Source organism: Narcine bancroftii, chromosome 4, assembly GCF_036971445.1.
Source record: "Narcine bancroftii isolate sNarBan1 chromosome 4, sNarBan1.hap1, whole genome shotgun sequence".
Taxonomy (NCBI): Eukaryota; Metazoa; Chordata; class Chondrichthyes; order Torpediniformes; family Narcinidae; genus Narcine; species Narcine bancroftii.
The window spans coordinates 298,994,144-299,013,912 of NC_091472.1; the positions used below are offsets into that span (position 1 = coordinate 298,994,144).

General features: G+C 37.7%; 1 protein-coding gene across 2 annotated transcripts in view; it reads right to left on the reverse strand.

Moving 5' to 3' along the window:
* Positions 1–6,500: 6,500 nt before the first annotated feature.
* The window catches only part of gorasp2 (golgi reassembly stacking protein 2), a 68,836-nt gene continuing 55,567 nt past the window's right edge, over positions 6,501–19,769 (reverse strand). For both annotated transcript variants that reach the window (XM_069935614.1, XM_069935613.1), the window contains 6 exons: positions 16,468–16,598; positions 15,013–15,139; positions 14,139–14,253; positions 11,483–11,572; positions 10,053–10,172; positions 6,501–8,209 (listed from right to left, as the gene is read on the reverse strand). In XM_069935614.1, the coding sequence (XP_069791715.1) occupies positions 7,881–8,209; positions 10,053–10,172; positions 11,483–11,572; positions 14,139–14,253; positions 15,013–15,139; positions 16,468–16,598 (912 nt within the window). In that variant the 3' untranslated portion in view covers positions 6,501–7,880. The remainder of the gene's footprint in view (positions 8,210–10,052; positions 10,173–11,482; positions 11,573–14,138; positions 14,254–15,012; positions 15,140–16,467; positions 16,599–19,769) is intronic.

Consider the following 19,769-nt stretch of genomic DNA (forward strand, 5'->3'; position numbering starts at 1 on the left):
CCACTGATCTTCTTCAATCAAGCACTTCAGTGTCTTGCCAAAGAAACTTGCCCCTTCATGGGTTTTTCCAAAAGTTAACCTCTTCTTCAACGTGACCACAAAGAATTCCTCTTTTTCTCCCATTTCAGCCAAAGCCCCTTATAATTGACTACAAGGGTTTAGAATAGGCTAAACTTGGAACTCAAAACCCTTCTTGAAATGAGGTCTTGCAGCAGGTCTGTACTAAATTAGATAGTATAGAATATTCAAGTTTACTCAGTTGATTAGCTTTACAAATTATTTTAAAATGCGTTTGCATTCATATATTTTAAATCACTTTTTCCATTGATAAAAATTATATTTAGATCATTATTGAAAGGCCTGAAGTCCTAAAAGAAAAACTCGAAGTATGCAGTTGAAAATGGTCTGGAGCTTTGTCACTCAGCTCCAAGTCCATGTCAGGTAGCAAAATCATCTTTATATGGTGTGATTCCTACACATTTTAGGGATGATTTTAGGCAGTGGGCTGAGACATTTCCCTCCACAGATGCTGCCTGGACCATCAAGTCCTCCAGTAGTTTGATTTTTTTTGCTCCAGATTCCTGCATCCAGTGTGTGCAATTCTGCAATGACTTGTATTTACATAATCTCCTATTACTGCCGTACTTCAAACCAAATGAAATATTTCGAAGTGCATGGCATGATAGGTCCAAGCCAGCATGGCTTCACGGGGAAGATCCTGCCTGACCAACCTATTGGAATTTTTTGAGGAAATCTCAAGTAGGACAGAAACGGGTGAGGCTGTGGATGTATTTGGATTTTCAAAAAGCCTTCAATAAGGTGCCGCATAAGAGGCTGCTTGATGAGAGTTCATAAGATTACTGGAAAGATAGTAGAATGGGTGGAGCATTGGCTGATAGGCAGGAAGCAAAGCATGGGAATAAAGGGATCCTGTTCTTGTTGATTGCTGGTTACCAATGGTGTTCTTCTGGAGTCAGTGTTGGGGCCACTTCTTTTTACAATGTATATTGATGATTTATTTTATGGATTGAATGGTTTTGTGGCAAAGTTTGCAGATGACACCAAGATAGGTGGTGGAGTAGGAAGTGTTGAAGAAACTGAAAGGTTGCAGAGAGACTTGGACAGTTTAGGAGAGTGGGAAAAGAAATGGCAGATGAGACATAATGTTAAGAAATGTAGGTTGTACATTTTGGAAGAGGAAATAAACAGGCAGATTATTATATGGTTGGGGAGAAAATTCAAAATTGCAAAGCGACTTGGGGGTCCTCATGCAGGATAACCTAAAGGTTAACCACCAGGTTGGATTGGTAGTAAAGAAAGTGAATGGTACACTGGCATTCATTTCAAAAGGAATAGTGTAAAGAGGTGTTGATGAGGCTCTATGGGGCATTGGTAAGACGTCATTTGGAGAACTGTGTGAGGTTTTGGCCCCTTACCTTAGAAGGGATGTAACGATGTTGGAGAGAGTACAAAGAAGATTTACCAGGATGATTCCTGGAGTGCAAGGGCTAACATATGAGGTATGTTTAGTGGCTCTTGGACTGTATTCATTGGAGTATAGAAGAATGAGAGGGAATCTTATAGAAACATTTTGAATGCTGAAAGGACTGGACAGAGTAGATGTGAATAAGATGTTTCCTTTGGTGGGTGAATCCAGGACAAGAGGGCACAACCTTAAAATTTGAAGGTATCCATTTAAAAGAGATGAGGAGAAATTTCTTTAGCCAGAGGGTCATGGATTTGTAGAATTCTTTGCCACAAACATCTGTGGAGGCTTGATCATTGGGGGAGTTTAAGGGGGCAATTGATAGGTATCTCATTAGTAAAGGCATCAAGGAATATGGGGAAAAGGCCGGAATTTGGAACTTGATGTGACAACAGTTTAGCTCAAGGTGGATTTGCGGAGCAGACGATGGGCTGAACGGCCTATTTCTGTTCCCTTATCTTGTGATAATGGCTCCTGCAGTTAATGATGCAACGATCATTAATTCGATGTTAACTTCACATTCCATGTATTGTCTGCATGTTCTTTCTGTGACTTTGGGCGGGAGGGGTTGGGGAAAGAGGTGGGGGGAATGGCAGGGATTGCTCCTGGTACTCCAGTTTCCTACCAAAAATATATTGGTAGATTTACTTGCAACTGTAAAACATCCCTTCAGAAGTGGCCAAGTGTTTGTGATGGAAAACAGAGAGAATAAATTACATGGTAATAGGGAAATAACAGAGGGGATTAGATTGATGTAATTGTTCTGCTTGAAACTGGCATGAAGTCAACTGGCTGAACTAGTTTAGGTGGCGTGAAAAACATAAGGCAGTATCAGAGTAGACAACCAAAAACTTGGCCACTGGGATGTTTTGATGACCGTTTGGAAAGAAGAAATTGTGCACAACTTGTCGACACATTATTCCATGTGCTTCTCCGAAGTGACTGCATTCCCAGTGCTTGAATGCATGCAGACTGGAAGGTGAATTTTTTCCCCTCCCATAAAAACACATACACATATTTTCCATACGATTTTCTGTCCATTTACAGTTTACAAAGAAAATGGGTCAGATATCATTCAATGGGGAGATAAAGAGAGCCAGGCACAGTTTTGAATAGCAAATGGTTGAAAAAAATTAACAGCAAAAAAAAGAGGAACAATATCTTCAAGGGGCGAGATGCAGTATGTTAGCAAGCTCACACTGTGGCTCAATTTACAACACATTTCATGTACCATTCTAGAGGAACACAGAGTATTGACAAAATGTTGTGTCATTAAAAACTGACATTTTGAGATAAAATGCTGAACTGCTTATAAACATGAAGCAAAGATTCAGAAGCATTATTTCAAAGAATGGCCAGGGACCATTCATACAGACCACCTGATAAGAGCAACAGATATCAAATTTCAGCTCCTTTTAATTTAAATGAGCTTTATAGATTCCACAAGTTCATGTCCTCTATCAATATAACTTTAATCATCAAAAATAGTTTAGCCATCAAACACAAGGATTTTTTTTATCTTGTATAAAATTGCTGTTATGTTTGCTAAGAAAGTAAGGCAGCAAACAGGACAATTGAAAAAGTAAACACAATTGATTCTTTCCAAACTTCTCTGCCCCTCTATGCGCTGGAAAACAGGGGAGGGCCATTCATTCTATTATTATCAATTATTTTTCCACATTTTATCACACAGACTAATATAAAAGCTGTTACTTTGTTTCTTGATTGTTCCTGAGAAAAGTCTAGGGATACATTTATTTGCAAGAAATTTGCAATTTTTTAATTATCTTGAAGCTAGCCGAGTCAGTGAACAAATGGCACCTGGAGGAACTCAGCAGGTTAGGCACCACCTACGGCTCCTAGAACGCTTCCACCAGCGTTGTCTCCGCTCCATCCTCAACATCCATTGGAGCGCTTTCATCCCTAACGTCAAAGTACTCGAGATGGCAGATGTCGACAGCATCGAGTCCACGCTGCTGAAGATCCAGCTGCGCTGGATGGGTCACGTCTCCAGAATGGAGGACCATCGCCTTCCCAAGATCGTGTTATATGGCGAGCTCTCCACTGGCCACCGTGACAGAGGTGCACCAAAGAAAAGGTACAAGGACTGCCTAAAGAAATCTCTTGGTGCCTGCCACATTGACCACCGCCAGTGGGCTGATAACGCCTCAAACCGTGCATCTTGGCGCCTCACAGTTTGGCGGGCAGCAACCTCCTTTGAAGAAGACCGCAGAGCCCACCTCACTGACAAAAGGCAAAGGAGGAAAAACCCAACACCCAACCCCAACCAACCAATTTTCCCCTGCAACCGCTGCAACCGTGTCTGCCTGTCCCGCATCGGACTTGTCAGCCACAAACGAGCCTGCAGCTGACGTGGTCTTTTACCCCCCTCCATAAATCTTCGTCCGCGAAGCCAAGCCAAAGAAGAATTGAGAGATCTGGTCAGTCAACATTTCAGGATGAGACCCTTTGAAGCTGACACAGATTGAGATAGAGTTTCTGTATCCTTGAGGACGTTACTAAATCGAAAAGCTGCGACAACAAAATTTAAATTTATAGCAACCACTATTTTCACTTTTCTTTCCTCAGCTGATATAACTGGATTCCACCCTTTTAGTTTTGAAAGAGATTAATTATGGTACACACCACTGTAGAATACTGGATCATAAATTACATTGCAAAAGGCTTCAATCATTTTAAAGGAGTGGACAGACACATCAGCATTAGAATGGGCTTTTCACTTTGTTCCACTTTATTTTCCAGTGGAAGTTCCATGACATGGGTTAGGTTGAAACAAACCTACACACATTTGTTAACAACAAAAATTCATTCTATTCCTGTCAGTCAAACAAGATCAAAATTGGAAATATTTAACTTGATTCTTTGCATGTATGCATGCTCCATCCGTCTTTATTAGTTTGTAAGCCAATTGTGACTAAGCCAACTATTTACTTGATTACTTTGCAGGAGACATCAATAAAACTTGCATCTACAAAACTGAAAAATAGCACAAGGAGTTTTACATGGACAAAATGACACAAGAATGGACATAAAAATAAAGTCAAAAGAAATAAGGGCGATAAGCAAAACTTGGGCCAATATGGTTTTTGAAAGGGTCTCACAAAAACTTCTCTCCTTTTGTTGACATTGGGACCAGATTCAATCCATTACTGTAGCAGAAATTCCTTCTCAGACAAAGATGACATAATAGTATAGGAGCTGATGATCCAGGCTAAATTATTTCACAACAAAAATGGCTAAAACAGAAATGCTTTAGTTATGTATACTGCACCTCATGTAATCCTCAATAAATACCACAATTTTCAAATATTTGAGCTACAAATAAAGAATAAATTCTTAATTTTAAAGACGTTTCAATATAAAGTGTCATTGTAAACCACTACATTTTAAGAATCAGTCTTGGATTAATATTTTAAACTTTACCCATACATTGTGTACACAGTTAAATTTAGAGCTGTAGTTTAAAAATCTAATGGAGATGAGTAGGAACTGCATTTCCTGGAGAGTAGTGAATTCATGAAATTTTCTACCCAAAGAAGCAGTAGTGTCTGCTCATTAAATATATTTAATACACAGTTAAATAGGTTTTTGCATAAGGGAATTAGACAGGAAGTGTCCACGCCAGATCAGCCATGATCTTATTAAATGGCGGAGCAGGTGTGATAGGCCAGGTGGACTACCTACTGCCCCTATTCCTTATTTCTTTCTAATGTTCTTAAATGCAAGTTGAATAGAATTATGTTGTCCATAACTATATGTTCAAAAAAATTAAATTACTGGCTTATGAATTATCTTCAAAATTGTTCAAATCTTAAAGTTCATTCTCAGAAGTTTGCTTACAACTAAACTGGCTCACACTTGCATGCACATAAATGCAGTTAGAAAGCCGATAGTTAATTACTAAATGTAAATTTGATATTTTTAATACTGTTAATTTTACGTCCATTTTCTTTACATACAAGGTACAGTACTTTAATTATCTAAAGTTAAAGCTTTATGCAGTCAGATAAATAACCATAAAATATATTTCATATTTTAAACTAATATGATAAACGAAGATTTTAGACAATACCAAATCAAGGCTCAAAAATTAAGACATTGACTTCTTTAGCTTTTTTGATTCTTGCCCTGTTTGAGAAGCTCCTCAACTATTTGTCCTTGACTCATTTTTATTTCTGAACTCTAATATGGAACTTTATACATTTAAAAAATAACTTAGCAATTAAGTAGCATTTAAATGCCATTATAATTTTGTACAAAGTACTTACACGATTATTATATTCATACCAAACATATTTTAGCTAATGGTTATCCTCCATCCATCTACATGCAGAATTTGATTTTTCATAAATCTGAGTAAACTTTTATTTTGCAGACCTCAAAGCAGATACTGCAGTACATACTACCACCATTAACTTGTTGCAGTGTGCATTCCACTACAAATACAGCCTTTCCTCTACTTACCTATGCAACTTATGACCATCTGCACATACGACCAAAAAAATGCTCTATAAATTTAAAAAAATAAAGAAAAAATGTAAATATAAAAATTATGCTTGGTTGTACGTCGACCAGTGCTAATGGCTACGTGCATACGATAGTTACCGTCATATGATATCCCAGCATTGTGCACGTCACACCATCTCTCTTAGTTCTCGCTCTCTGTTGCCATTTGGTAAGCACGTGTTATTCAAGTAATACATGCCACGCTGATATACATCCAACTTACGTCCATTTCAAGATCCAACCGGTCGGTTAGAATGGAACTCGAATGTATGTCAAGGAATGGCTGTAATAGTTTTTTAATGTCTTCATACACGGGCAAAATATACAGGGTTACAGTGATTTCAGTTTTCATTTTGTAACTTAAGGTTCTGGTTCATCAATTCACATTAAAATGAAGAATTTAAAATCAAGGACACTGATAAATGGAGCAATTTAAAAACAAACCAGCCTCATTTGGAAAGGCAGACTATGAAATAAATAAATACAATTGTTCCTTAAATCGGTAACTCATTTATTTTATTTCATTTAACATAACTCACATTTTTATATTCACATTCTCTTGACCGTATTAAAAATACCTACCGTTCTACTGATATGCACAAAATACCTTTAAGCTGTTCCCCTTTCTTCTCTATTATCTATTCTCTATCACCCAAATCCTATCAAACTATTAAGAGACTTTACTCTTTCTGCCTTGACACTAGCATCATTGAATTTAGCTCCTGACTTCATTGATGTTCAAACATCTGTTCAAAAGTTAGGCAGAAAGTGAAGAGCAACAAAAATCCTCAATCTGAAAGTTAACTTTGATCCATTCTCTTCCTGTGAAATGTAAATTGACCTATCCACCCTCCAAAAAAATTCTCAATTCTCATTAACTCATGGGTTTGTTACAGTTTGAGATAAAGCAAAAAATACTTGACTGGAAAATTCAAAATCAAAGATTGTGACAATTTCCCTTATTACACAGTTACTACCAGGCTGGTATGTTTCTTCTGAAGTATTTTCAACTAGCTTCTTGGTTTATACCCTTCTAAAAAGTCCTTAAATGATTTGGTCTTGCCTTATTCTTTCTAAATTCTAATTAGTGACTTTAAAAAAGCAACTCAGCAATTCAGCCGCCTTTTAAATGGCATCACGATTAATGCACAAGAACTTTACAGGATTACATTCACACTAAATGCTGAAAATGTTAGTGCTTTTCATTGAAAAATTTCAACACTTGTTTTCCACTTCAGAGCCTGACATCAGAAAAATTCCAGGTTATAAACACAAAAGCAATATTGTATTTTGGCACGCAAAAGTTGACATGATAATATTTGTTTAAAAATAGATCTTTCATTCTATTTGAAACGTTCCAGTGCCCTTTTAGTGGAATTTATTGCTCATCATCCCTTACAAATGTATTCCTTGTAAAGCTTAAGGTGATGCCTACCTGGATTTCAGCTGCATGCATGTTTTCTCCCATATTACTTCATTTATCATTGAAAATGATATTGCCAGCATTAACCTGTTGATCTGAAAATTGCACAGGCTGGGAAATTAGACGAGACAGATATAACAAATAATTGGACAGCATAATAGCTTTACCAAAGGAGGACAGGGAGAAGAGAGGGAATTAAATCTGTACTTGATAAAATAATTTATTTTCCATTTACATTAAAAGTACCACATTGCTGAACAATGCAGTAAACCATCCAATTGTATTAAAGATTATGTATTTATTTCAGGCTTATAATTATGTACAAAGGTTTAAAGCTCAGAGATGCAATCATGCCAGTCTACTCTTTATGTTTTAATTTCAGAATAAGTTTTCTGCAGCTGAATAAATATGTTAATCAGCTCCTGGCTTTGAACAGATTTGCAGTTAAGATGACGCAGTAGAAGCTTGTGCATCTGTGGAAATGGAAGATGGCTCTTCATTATTTGCATTAGGTGATGCAGTTGTCTGGATGTCAGCAGTTGTCATGGAAACAGTTGTAGTATCCAAAATGAGGGCAGGAGTTTGTTCAGCAAGCGGTGCGGAGGCAGAAGCATGAAAACCACCTAACCTTGGAGAAGTGGCTGAAACTGTTTCAGTTAAACCAGCCTTTACTCCTGTAATCATGGATGATTGCGAGGAATACATGGTAGGCACTGATAAAGGGGGCAATCCGGAGATATTTAGCGGTGGTAACTGAGTGGCTGATGGATAACCTAGGAGAAAAAAACATCATAAAAATGCACTGAAATTACTGCATCCCTAATTTGGATGAGGTTTTGTATGCACTGTAGTGTTAATGCCATTGATTTATGATATTTAGAGAATGGAATTGACTACATATAATAAAGGCAACATTTGGAAGTTCCATTTTAGAAAAATAAAATTGATAAATAAAATAGTACTTTCTAATATTAATACTACAGCGCTGCAGGAGGTTGGTGTAAAGATACAATGCAACAAATTAGAAAGGTCATTCTCAGTCACGAGAATTTCAGATTTGATAACAAGGGGGAAGGAACAAAATTAGAATTCCATTAAATGTCCTTTAAGAATAAGAACAGCATCAAGGATTTTACATGCAAGACAATGAAAGCCCAGAAATATAGCTTAGTTTCATTTCTAGGACCAGCATTATCTTTTAGACTATCTAAGATCAGTAGGTAGATTTCCAATCCAATTATTAAATATTCATTACATATTTGGTTTCAATTTTGAAGATTTTTTGGACTAAAATTTTTTGGCTTGGCTAATATATATCACTGAACCTTCCTTATTTGGAAGATTAAAGGAATTATCTCTTATGGTGGTTTGATGTCTTCTGAATAACTTTCTACCAAATATAATTTACCATACATGCATTTTTAAAATATCTACAGATTAGAAATTTCCTGACTACGGTAATATCTAATATTACAACAACCAGATTTACTTGACACTTTGTTCCGGTTAAACCCCTTTCAGAAAGGTTTAATTGGTAACTATTCATACTCTTAAATTTGAGATCAGTTCCCATGGATAAGATTCAACAAACATGGGTTTTGGAACTTCAACTAACATTATCTCCTGAAACATGGGAAAGAATTACTAGTTAATACTTCTTCACTTTGTGCACATCATTCTTTAATACAGTTTAAAATAGTTCATAGAGCTTGTATATCTAAAGATAAACTAGCTCGCATCTTTCCCAATACGAGCTCTACTTGTGATATATGCAATATTGACATGGCTTCATTGACTCACGTTTTGGTCATGTCCCGTGTTAGAAAAAACTTGGACAGATATTTTTAAAACTCTATCAATGATACTGGTTATTACAACTTAACCCCTTAACTGCTCTTTTTGGAATTACAGATGTAGGTTGTTTACCTTCTGCATATCGAGTTTAAGCTTTTTCTACACTATTAGCTAGAAGAGACATTTTAATTAAATGGAAAGACTGATTCTTCTACATTATTTCAATGGCTTTCTCATGTTATGTCTTTCTTAAATCTAGAAAAAATATCCAGTCATACTTTAGATACAGCTACTAAATTTGAAGCTACTAAATTTGAAATTATTATTACTTTTATGGGATATAACTGGTGTTATTCTATTAATTAATTCTTCCTTTCCAGATGTAATATAATTCTTGCCATTTTTGTTATCTGTAGGTGTGGACCAGAGCTACGATTTAAACTATTTGACAGATTCTCTTTTTTATTATTATTATTTTGTTTTATTTGATGTTTTCTTTAGTAGATTAGTTGGGGTTCTATTGTATATATAATAAATATTTCTTTATCTCTATCTTCTTTGTTTGGAGAATTATTTCTAAAATGTCACATTTTCACTCTTTGGAATATATACTTATACTATTTAGACTTGGACATGCCATTTTAATTGTGTTATTTCTATTCTCTTTATACTAATAAAAAGATTGAGAAAGTGACAAAATGATTTAAAATAAGCCATTGACATTATTGTAATCAGTTAAAATTATCTAAAATTATTTAATGATAATTATAGGATCATTTAAATTCATTCTATAGATTGGATAAAGGTCATTTACAAACTTACCCGTGAGAGGAGGTATCACACCTATTCCTGGTAAGGTCACTGGAGCAAGGTTCTGAAGAGTGATGTCCACATTGGGAAGATTGGGTAAATTGGGCAGTCCACTTGGTAATGGCATTAGGCCTGTAAATGTTGAAAAATACAACCAATATATTTATTATCTAAATGCCAATGCTATGACTGAAGGAAGCTAAACATTTAAGTATAACACCTTTCTGTAAAGTTAATTTTATTCCTGGTAATTACCACACATTTGTACAATTGATAAAACATCTGAAAATTAATGACTCATAGCGCTAATTATTTAAGCATTGAATGTTACTTTTCAAAATCGATCCCAAATTAAAGTGAATTTTTGTATTCAAATAGAGGCATCATTTACAAGTTTTCATTTTTGTGGGTAATTAGTAATTGTTAATTTTAACCAATTTCAAAGTTCTCATTCTGGTTTTTTTCAAACCTATCATCTTATCCCTTTTATCTGTATAGTATCGAGTCCACGCTGCTGAAGATCCAGCTGCGCTGGGTGGGTCACGTCTCCAGAATGGAGGACCATCGCCTTCCCAAGATCGTGTTATATGGCGAGCTCTCCACTGGCCACCGTGACAGAGGTGCACCAAAGAAAAGGTACAAGGACTGCCTAAAGAAATCTCTTGGTGCCTGCCACATTGACCACCGCCAGTGGGCTGATATCGCCTCAAACCGTGTATCTTGGCGCCTCACAGTTTGGCGGGCAGCAACCTCCTTTGAAGAAGACCGCAGAGCCCACCTCACTGACAAAAGGCAAAGGAGGAAAAACCCAACACCCAACCCCAACCAACCAATTTTCCCCGCAGCCGCTGCAACCGTGTCTGCCTGTCCGCATCGGACTTGTCAGCCACAAACGAGCCTGCAGCTGACGTGGACTTTTACCCCCTCCATAAATCTTCGTCTGCGAAGCCAAGCCAAAGAAGAAGAAAATTCTGATAATTTGGCACACATGAAACTTTGTCAATGTTTTGGAATCACTGGAAGTTATTAAATATAAATATCCCAACAAATTTTAACTTCATTATTTTTTTGCTGCACAGCATTGTCATATAATTTTCAATGAACCAAGGTCAGGGAGGATGGGGTTGGGTCAGGTCAGGGGCCCGGGAACCTGGTTCCTGGCTACAGGGAGGGAATGCAACAAATGTTACCTGGTAAACCAGATGCCAAACTTCAGGATTTCCAAAAGGCCAGATAGTGGATTATCAGAGTTTTACTGTAATCTCCTCCAGCCTTATAATTCCAAGAAATCGCATTTCATTTCTGAAACATCCCTGCTTTTAATCACACCTGCATTGTTGCCAATTTAGAAATGTTAAACGACAAACTAGTGTTCAGGAAGAAGAAAGTCTCCCCTGCAGTAGTCTATCAAATTACAATTTTTATTATGATTGTTGACTTACTAGTTAAAGTAGTATCAACATTTATACTCGTTGGAACTGTGCTCGAGGATGAACTTGCAGATGAAGGCATCAATGGAACTGTTGGAACACCTTTTAAAAATTTAAAAGAAATTAAAATATTTTGAATAACTTAAGATCCCAGTATCCCTTTCAAAGAACAATTATGATAAACATGGACAGCATCTTTATTGTATTGAAATAACTCATTCCTTTTACAAAAGTAAATAAATGGAACTAAGAGAAGTACCTATTGTAAATGTGTTCAAAATCCATACTTTTTTAAATGACTGAGAAACTATGAATAAATCTTTTCTGATGGTTCAGTGGACAGAATATATTGGAGAGGTTTTACAAGATATTGTATACGCTATATACGCAGTCCCCAGGTTACAAATGAGATCTGTTCCTAAGTCTATCTTTAAGCCGAATTTGTAGGCAAGTTGGAACAGGTATGTAAGGTTCTTACTTAGCGTCAGTCAAATGTTTGCTTAGTATATAAGTTTCTGATTATCCAAAATGCTCAGCATTGGACGTGTCTCGGTTAACTGCATTTTCCAGATATCTGAGTAATGCCTTTAAGCAGCAGAATACTTGTATCGGTCGTTGTCGAACCTGGTCAGATACCCGAGGTCCCCATTCAGATCCCCAACACCTCCCCACCACCGTCGCGGAACCTGCTGGGAACCCGAGGTACCTGCTCCAATCCCAGACATCTCCCCACCGCTGATGCCAATCCTGCCCAGGAGCCCAAGGTCCCATTTGGATCCCTGACACCACCCCACCGCCGTCACGGAACCTGCTCGGGGGCCTGAGGTCCCCGCTCCAATCCCAGATACCTCCCCACCACTGACACCGATCCTACCCAGGTGCCCAAGGTCCCTGCTTGAATCTCAGCCCAGTAGCATCAGCATAAAACAAAGAACAGGGGAAGGCTTTTCAAGCATGAAACTTTTCAAGCATGAAATAAAATTAAATTCTTACCTTGAGTGCACTGGGGTACACAAGAGCTCAGTTGGATTCAAAATGGTGCAAACAGATGAGTATACGATAACTCCGTTGGATTCAAATTGACGCTAACAGTGTGTCAGAGTCCCATTTGAATACACGAGAGCTCAGGTGAATTCAAAATGGTGCTAACAGCATGTGAGTGTCCCATTTGAGCATGGCAGATTAAAAAATGTAACATTTTTTCAATTTCTAACGTCATGTCACCACCGAAAATATTTGTGGATAACTGAGAATCTCAGTAAAGTGGTTTTCGGATAATCAGGAATGTACTGTATTTTAACTTTCTACGCATATAAAATGAATGGAGTCAATATCTTGAAGTAGGCACACTCAATACTGCACTGTCTTCATTACACAACAATAAATTGAATCTTGAATTCCTCTGCTTCCTCGGAGTCTGCAACCTCTCATGGCTGCTACCAAATATAGGCGCCACCATTCTGGATGCTGACCCTGCGGCTGCAGTATTTTTAAATAAAGCCACCTTTGGCTCCATTTACATACTGTTTAGAGCTTGTACAGAGCCGAAGGCAGCCAGACTGAGTGGTAGGAAACCATGGGAGCGCTGTGACTCTGCTCTCCCTGGGATGGCAATGGTAGCACTGCCGTTACACAGCAGCTCTGGAAGTACAATCATATTCTGTATATATCACGTACCCATCCAAATTTTTCTTAAATGTTAAAATTGAGCTCACATACACCATTTCAGCTGGCAGCTCATTCCATACTCCCACCACTCTCTGAAAAAATTCTTCCTAATGTTCCCCCTAAACTTCTCCCCTTTCACCCTTAATCCATAACCTCTAGTTTGTAGTTCTGTTCACCTCAGTAGAAAAAGGCCTTGTTGGTTTTACTCTTTCTATACCCCTCTGAATTTTGTATACCTCCATCAAATCTCCCCTCATTTTTTTTTAGGCTCCAGGGAATAAAGTCCTAACCTGTTTAACCTTTCTCTGTAACTCACTTCGTCATGTCCTGGCAACATCCAAGTAATCCTCATCCTGAGTTGCATTCTTTAAATTTTATTGATATCTTCCCTAACGTTAGGTGACCAAAACTGCACACAATAATTCACATTTGGCCTCACCAATGTCTTATACAATTTTACTCTAACATCCCAATCCTACACAATAATTTGATTTGTGAAGGCCAGTGTGCCAAAATCTCTATTTATAACTTAGGGTAGCACAGTTGGCATAGCGATTAGTGAAATGCCTTTACAGCGCTGGCAATCGGGACTGGGGGGTTCGAATCCCGCACTGTCTGTAAGGACTTTGTACGTCCTCCCCACGTCTAATTGGGTTTTCCACGAGGAATCTAGTTTCCTCCCACCATTCGAAGTATACCGGGGGTGTAAGTTAATTGGGTGTAAATTGGGCGGCACGGATTTGTGGGCCGAAATGGCCTGTTTACCATGCTGTTTGGAATGTACCATCTAACTGTGATGCCTTCCGTATACTATGCATGTCCTACCTTGTTTTGCACTTCCAAAATACAACAACTCACACTTGTCTGTATTAAATTCCTTTTGCCATTTTACAGCCTATTGACTATTGTATTTTAGTCAAAAATGAGACCTGAAATGAAATTATCAGAATTTTTTTATTTGGTAAACACAAGTGCTCATGTAAATGCTATTAATACCTACCAGTATTAAGAACACTGTTGACAGAAGGAGGAGATGGACCTAGTGATAGTCCAGATCGACCCTGCTGTAAATTGGTGTTTGCAGCAGATGCTGAAGAAACAGCAGATAGCTGAACCTACAAAAACAACAGTCCTTAAATAACCATCAGATAAATTCATTGAAAACAAAACTTCAGCAAATTATACAACAGCATAACCTGTTAACACATTGGTACACTTACAACTAGAATGAATAATTGCTAACAATGACATAAATTAACATCTTAAAATTATTTAAAATTATTATGTCCTCAAAATTATGAAATACAATAGAAATTATTGGCATGGAGTAAACTAATTTAAATATCACATGTCTCAAAGTTAAACACTCGAATATTATGCAATGACAATTTGACCACAGAAACAAATTTTCAGCAAGAATTATTGGTACATATTCCAATCTTAAAAGTATGCTTGACACCAACACATTCATTTTAAAATTGTAAAGCAAGATCACAATATCAGTAATCCAATTCTAACTGAAATAGCTTATATGTCAGTACATCACCCAGAAAAGTTCTATTTAGTTATCCTTTAAGATACCTGCAATGTTTTGTATTGAATAAAAAGTATAAATAACACAAAATAAAATGGCGTCTATTAACTTTTATTTTCCAAGATGTACTCTTTCATAAATTGAAATAACCCACTGTTTCAAAATACTTATAAAGTTATTCAATTAATTTTTACATGGAAGCACAAGAAGAAAAGTAGAATTGCACTGGTAACTTTGCTGTTCACATTGTTAAGTTCTACAGGGTAAGCCATCAAATTTTTCAAGCAAGCTAAAAAGGTTCTATAAATTATTTACCAAGTTAAAGCAAACCAATGATTACCTCTGTGAAGCCATCTTTTAATGGACTGACTGATGCCCCTGGTCCTGGAATAATTATTTTTTTACCCTCTGCAAATGGACGGGTTGGTATTCGATGCAAGTAGCCATATCCAATCCCACACCCTAAGCTTAAAATAATTTTTTTTACATTATTACCAAAGTCAAGAAGGAAAATATTAAACTATGAACAAAAGAACTGTGAGCAGATCACTCAGCATTTAAAAAAACAGTAGAACCCCTGGTATCCGGCACTTATGCAGATTGGTAGATAAGTGAATTTTCCAGTTGGTTGAGATTGCATGTTGGGTGATTAGCGGACTGACCACCAGGGGGCGCCAATTTTTAAACTTTTATATTTTGTACAATTTATTTTCCACATTTTTTTTGCTAGTTGCTTGAATTCTGGATAACAGGGATTTTTCGATACAATATATAGGCTAGGAATCCTTGGTCTATTTTCAAAACAAAGTACTTTCAAATATTAGACAATTTTTTTCCTCCAAAATGCTGATCAATAATCTACAGTACAACTCCGATTATCCGAAATGGTCGGGACTACACCTATGTCGGATAAACGGATTTTTCGGAGAACTGGTCATTTTTAAAAAGCAGCCAAATGGCCACAGCAAATCACATGTATCAGTTTAAATGACAACAAACAACAAGAGAAGGCTTCTTAAGCATTAAAATGTTTAATTCTCACCAAAAAAATGCTGGCCGCAACGCTACCACCGAGCACCGAGACCTCCCAACCACCGCTGCTGATCCCTGACATGTCCCCACTGCTACCACAAATCCACAGGGAGGCTCCTGTCTCCCGACGTCCAATGACCCAACTCCAAATCCTCCCCTAGGCCTACTGCACATGGGGAGTCCGGTGTGCATGTGTGATAGTTGGCTGGGGGGAGGGTTTGGAGTTGGTGTCAGGAGCTCCACTATACCAAGGAGGGAGGGAAGGGAATAGAAGGAAAGAGGGGAGGGAGTGCCACTGAGCCTGAGATCTCATTCCTGCCTGGGAGGCCACTCTCCTAGATGAATCCAGGACAAGGGATTTTTCTGAATGCTTCCGGCTAGGAGATAGTGGCACGCAGTTTGAGAGGGAGAGTTGGAGAGAAAAGTCAATAGGGGAATGTAAAGAAGAAATGAAAAGAGAGAGGGTTACCTAAAACTAGGATAATCATTCTAATTTTATGTCGAGTAATTTTTTTTCCAATCTGTGAGGTAAGTTCAGCTCCAAAAAAATTGGATAAATTAGGATTTCTGTTTGTTTCAAATATCCTCATTTATCCAAAATTTTGAAAAAAAATTGGATAAATGAAGATTTCAGGGAATCCAACTTTGAAAAAAATTTGGATAAATGAGGATTTTGGGGAATGCAATTTCAGATAATCGGAGTTGTACTGTAACTGCATTTCTGAATTGTACTGTTATTCTGATCAAAGTATCTTCATCTTACCTCCCTTCTCCACCCCAGGTGGTGTTAGGTGTGATTATTACTTCCCTGCAGTTATCTGTGTCTGTATTGTAGACATACAGCTTCAAAGCTTTCCCTTCATGGGTCTCTATCAGAGAAAAGAGATCTTCGGACTACAAAAATAAAAATTTTATATGTCTCAGTCATGCTATTTTCTTGGTTCAATCCATGCATAGACAAAAAGATCATACAATTAAGTCCTAAATTAATGCACTTTCTTTATATGTCTCAGTCATGCTATTTTCTTGGTTCAATCCATGCATAGACAAAAAGATCATACAATTAAGTCCTAAATTAATACACTTTCTGCACAGATCCAGCATCCAAGTTCAATGCAAGATATTTGCAATGTAAAATATTAATAAAAGAAGTGGAATGCAGACGCACTTCAAATGGATTATCCAAAATGGATTATCTGATACAATAAACAAACACCTTAATTTAAGATGATTGTACTACACAAGAGTAACATCAAACCGAATAATTCCACCTGTTTTTATTTAATCATATTTATGCATCTGGGTATTGCAGGCAATTACATCTCCAATTACCTCCAAATCATATCTTTTAAATGTAGACATACATTTCCGGCCCATCAGCCCAAATACCTTAATTAACCTGCAACCCCTGAACGTTTTGAAGGATGGGAGGAAACTGGAGCACCCAGAGGAAACCAACACAGAAACGGGGAGAATGTATAAACTCATTAAAGACAGCGCTGGATTCGAACCCGGGTTGCTGGGCTGTAATAGCATTGTGGTAACCATTACGCTAACCTTGTCATCCTTTAGATTTTTTAAGATATATTTTCTACAAACTGCATGACTACTCAGGACTACTAGGTGGTTGGTAAATATTTTACACTTTGTTCAGAAGGGAGCAATCACTCTACTGGGAGTATTCTGTAGGCCTCCCCAATAGCCACCCGGATATGGTGCAGATAAGCAGGAAGATTTTGGAAAGGTGCAAAAATAACAGGGTTGCTGTTACGGGAGACTTCCACTTCCATTTAAAGGGATTTTAGATGAAGCAGAATTTGTGTCCAAGAATGATTCTGTGTTTTTGAAGATTTTATTTTAGTTTTCACAGACTTACAAAATCCAATAAACAAAGCCATTCATGTGCATATGCATACCCAAAGACCGTATTTGTCCCAACACCCCCATCCCCCCCACCATAGCGATACATTCCAAAAACTTCTCGATCCCACTCATCATAGGGCACCCGACCCCTATCCAGATCTGTAATGAAATCACAATGGCAACGCTATTCAAAGATAACACTAAAAAGAAAAGAAACTCAAAAGAAAATGAAAACTAAGGACCTGAAATAGGATGGTGTGTCATCTGCACCATCCTATTTCCATAATCACACCTTTGGCTGTCCAAGAATGATTCTTGACACAGTATGTGGACAAGTCAACTAGGAGAGGCCATACGAGATCTAGTACTAGTTAAGGAACTTGGACAGGCGACAGACCTCTTGGTGAATGAGCATTTAGGAGATGGTGACCACAACTCCCTAGCCTCTAACATAACTATGGACAAGGATAGGAGTAGACAAAAAGGGAAAGAGTTTAATTACAATGGTATGAGGCAGGAACTTGGGAGAATCAATTGTAAATATGATTTCTCATGGAAATGCATAGCAGAAATATGGAAAATGTTTAGGGACCACTTGATCAGGGTTCTTGATCGGTTTGACCCACTGAGATGGAAAAGATAGTTGGGTAAAGAACCCAGGATTGAGAAAAGAGGTGGAACTGCTGGTCAAGAGAAGGAAGGAAGAATATACAAGGTTTAGGAAACTAAAGTCAGGAATGGCTCATGAGAATTACAAGGTAGCAATGAAGGAATTTAAGAAAGAAATTAGGACAGTCTTAAGGTGACACAAGACATTAGAATGAAGAATTATGGAAAACCCAAAAGCATCCTACGTGTACTTGAAGAACAAAAGGAAGACTAGGAGTTAGGGGAGGAACGGTTAATGATAAAGGGGATAATGTGTTGGAAGCAGAGGTCCTAAATGAATACTTTACTTCAGGGAGTGAAACTTTGTGAATGTGATGTCAGCATAGAGAAGGTTCATGTGCTGAAGCATGTTTAGGTTAAAAATGATTTGGATAGTGAAATCCCAGCACCATAAAGGATATACTCCACATTACTATAAGCAAGGGAAGAGATTGTTAGGACATTGGTGTTGATGAATCTTCCCTAGCCACAGGAGTGGTACTGTTGGATTGGAGAATGGCAAATATAGTCCCTTTGTTTAAGAAAGGTAATAGGGAGAATCCTTGGAACAACAGACCAGAATGGGAGCCATATGACATCATGAATGGGAGCCATATGTGCACCCCCCCTAAAAAACCCCAGATGCCTGAGCACTTTGGAGGGGGGGGGGAATAGACTGAAATCGTAAAAAAAAATTATATTTTTTTATGTAGTCAGGAGGACAGAAGCAACCAATTAAACTTTAATGCTTCATGTAGAAGGGGGCCCATAATTTTAAGCAGAGTCCAAAGGGGGCCATAGCCAAAAAAAATTGATTATGGCTCCTATTGACCATTAAGCATTACATAGGTGATGGGCAATCTATTGGAGAAGATTCTCAGGGACAGGATTTACAAGCAGTCTTCTCAGTAAGTTTAACGATGAATAGAAAGTTGGAGGTTTCTTGACGTTACAGCAGAATGTTGTCGTAATTTACGATGGGAAATAGGATGTAAAGTTGTGCGGAGAAGTGGCAGGTGGATTTCAATCCAGGTTAGCGTGAAGTGATTCTCTTTGGAAGATCGATCTTGAAGGCCGAGTACATGATTAATGACAGGATTATTAACAATATGGAGGAACAGAGAGATTGTGGGAGACCAAGTCCATAGATCCTTCAAGGTTGGCATTAAGGATATGGTGTGCTGGCCTTCAGTAGTCAAGATTTAGTTCAAGAGCCATGAGGTAATGTTGTAGCTTTACAAAACTATGGTTAATAAACACTTCAGTTCTGGTCACCTCATTGCAGGAAGAATGTGGAAACTTTACAGAGGAGATTTACTAGGATGTTGCTTGGAGTAGAAAACATGTCTCATGAAGCAAGGTTATATGAGGGGCACATATAGGGAGGGCAGCCAGCATTTTTTCCCCAGGGTGACAATTGCAAATACTAGAGGACACATGCTTAATGTAAGATGAAAATAGTTTAGAGAAGGTGCAAAAAAATTATATATAGAGTGGTGGGTGCCTGAAATACATTTCAAGGGATGGTAGTGGAGGCTAGTACAATAAGGACAT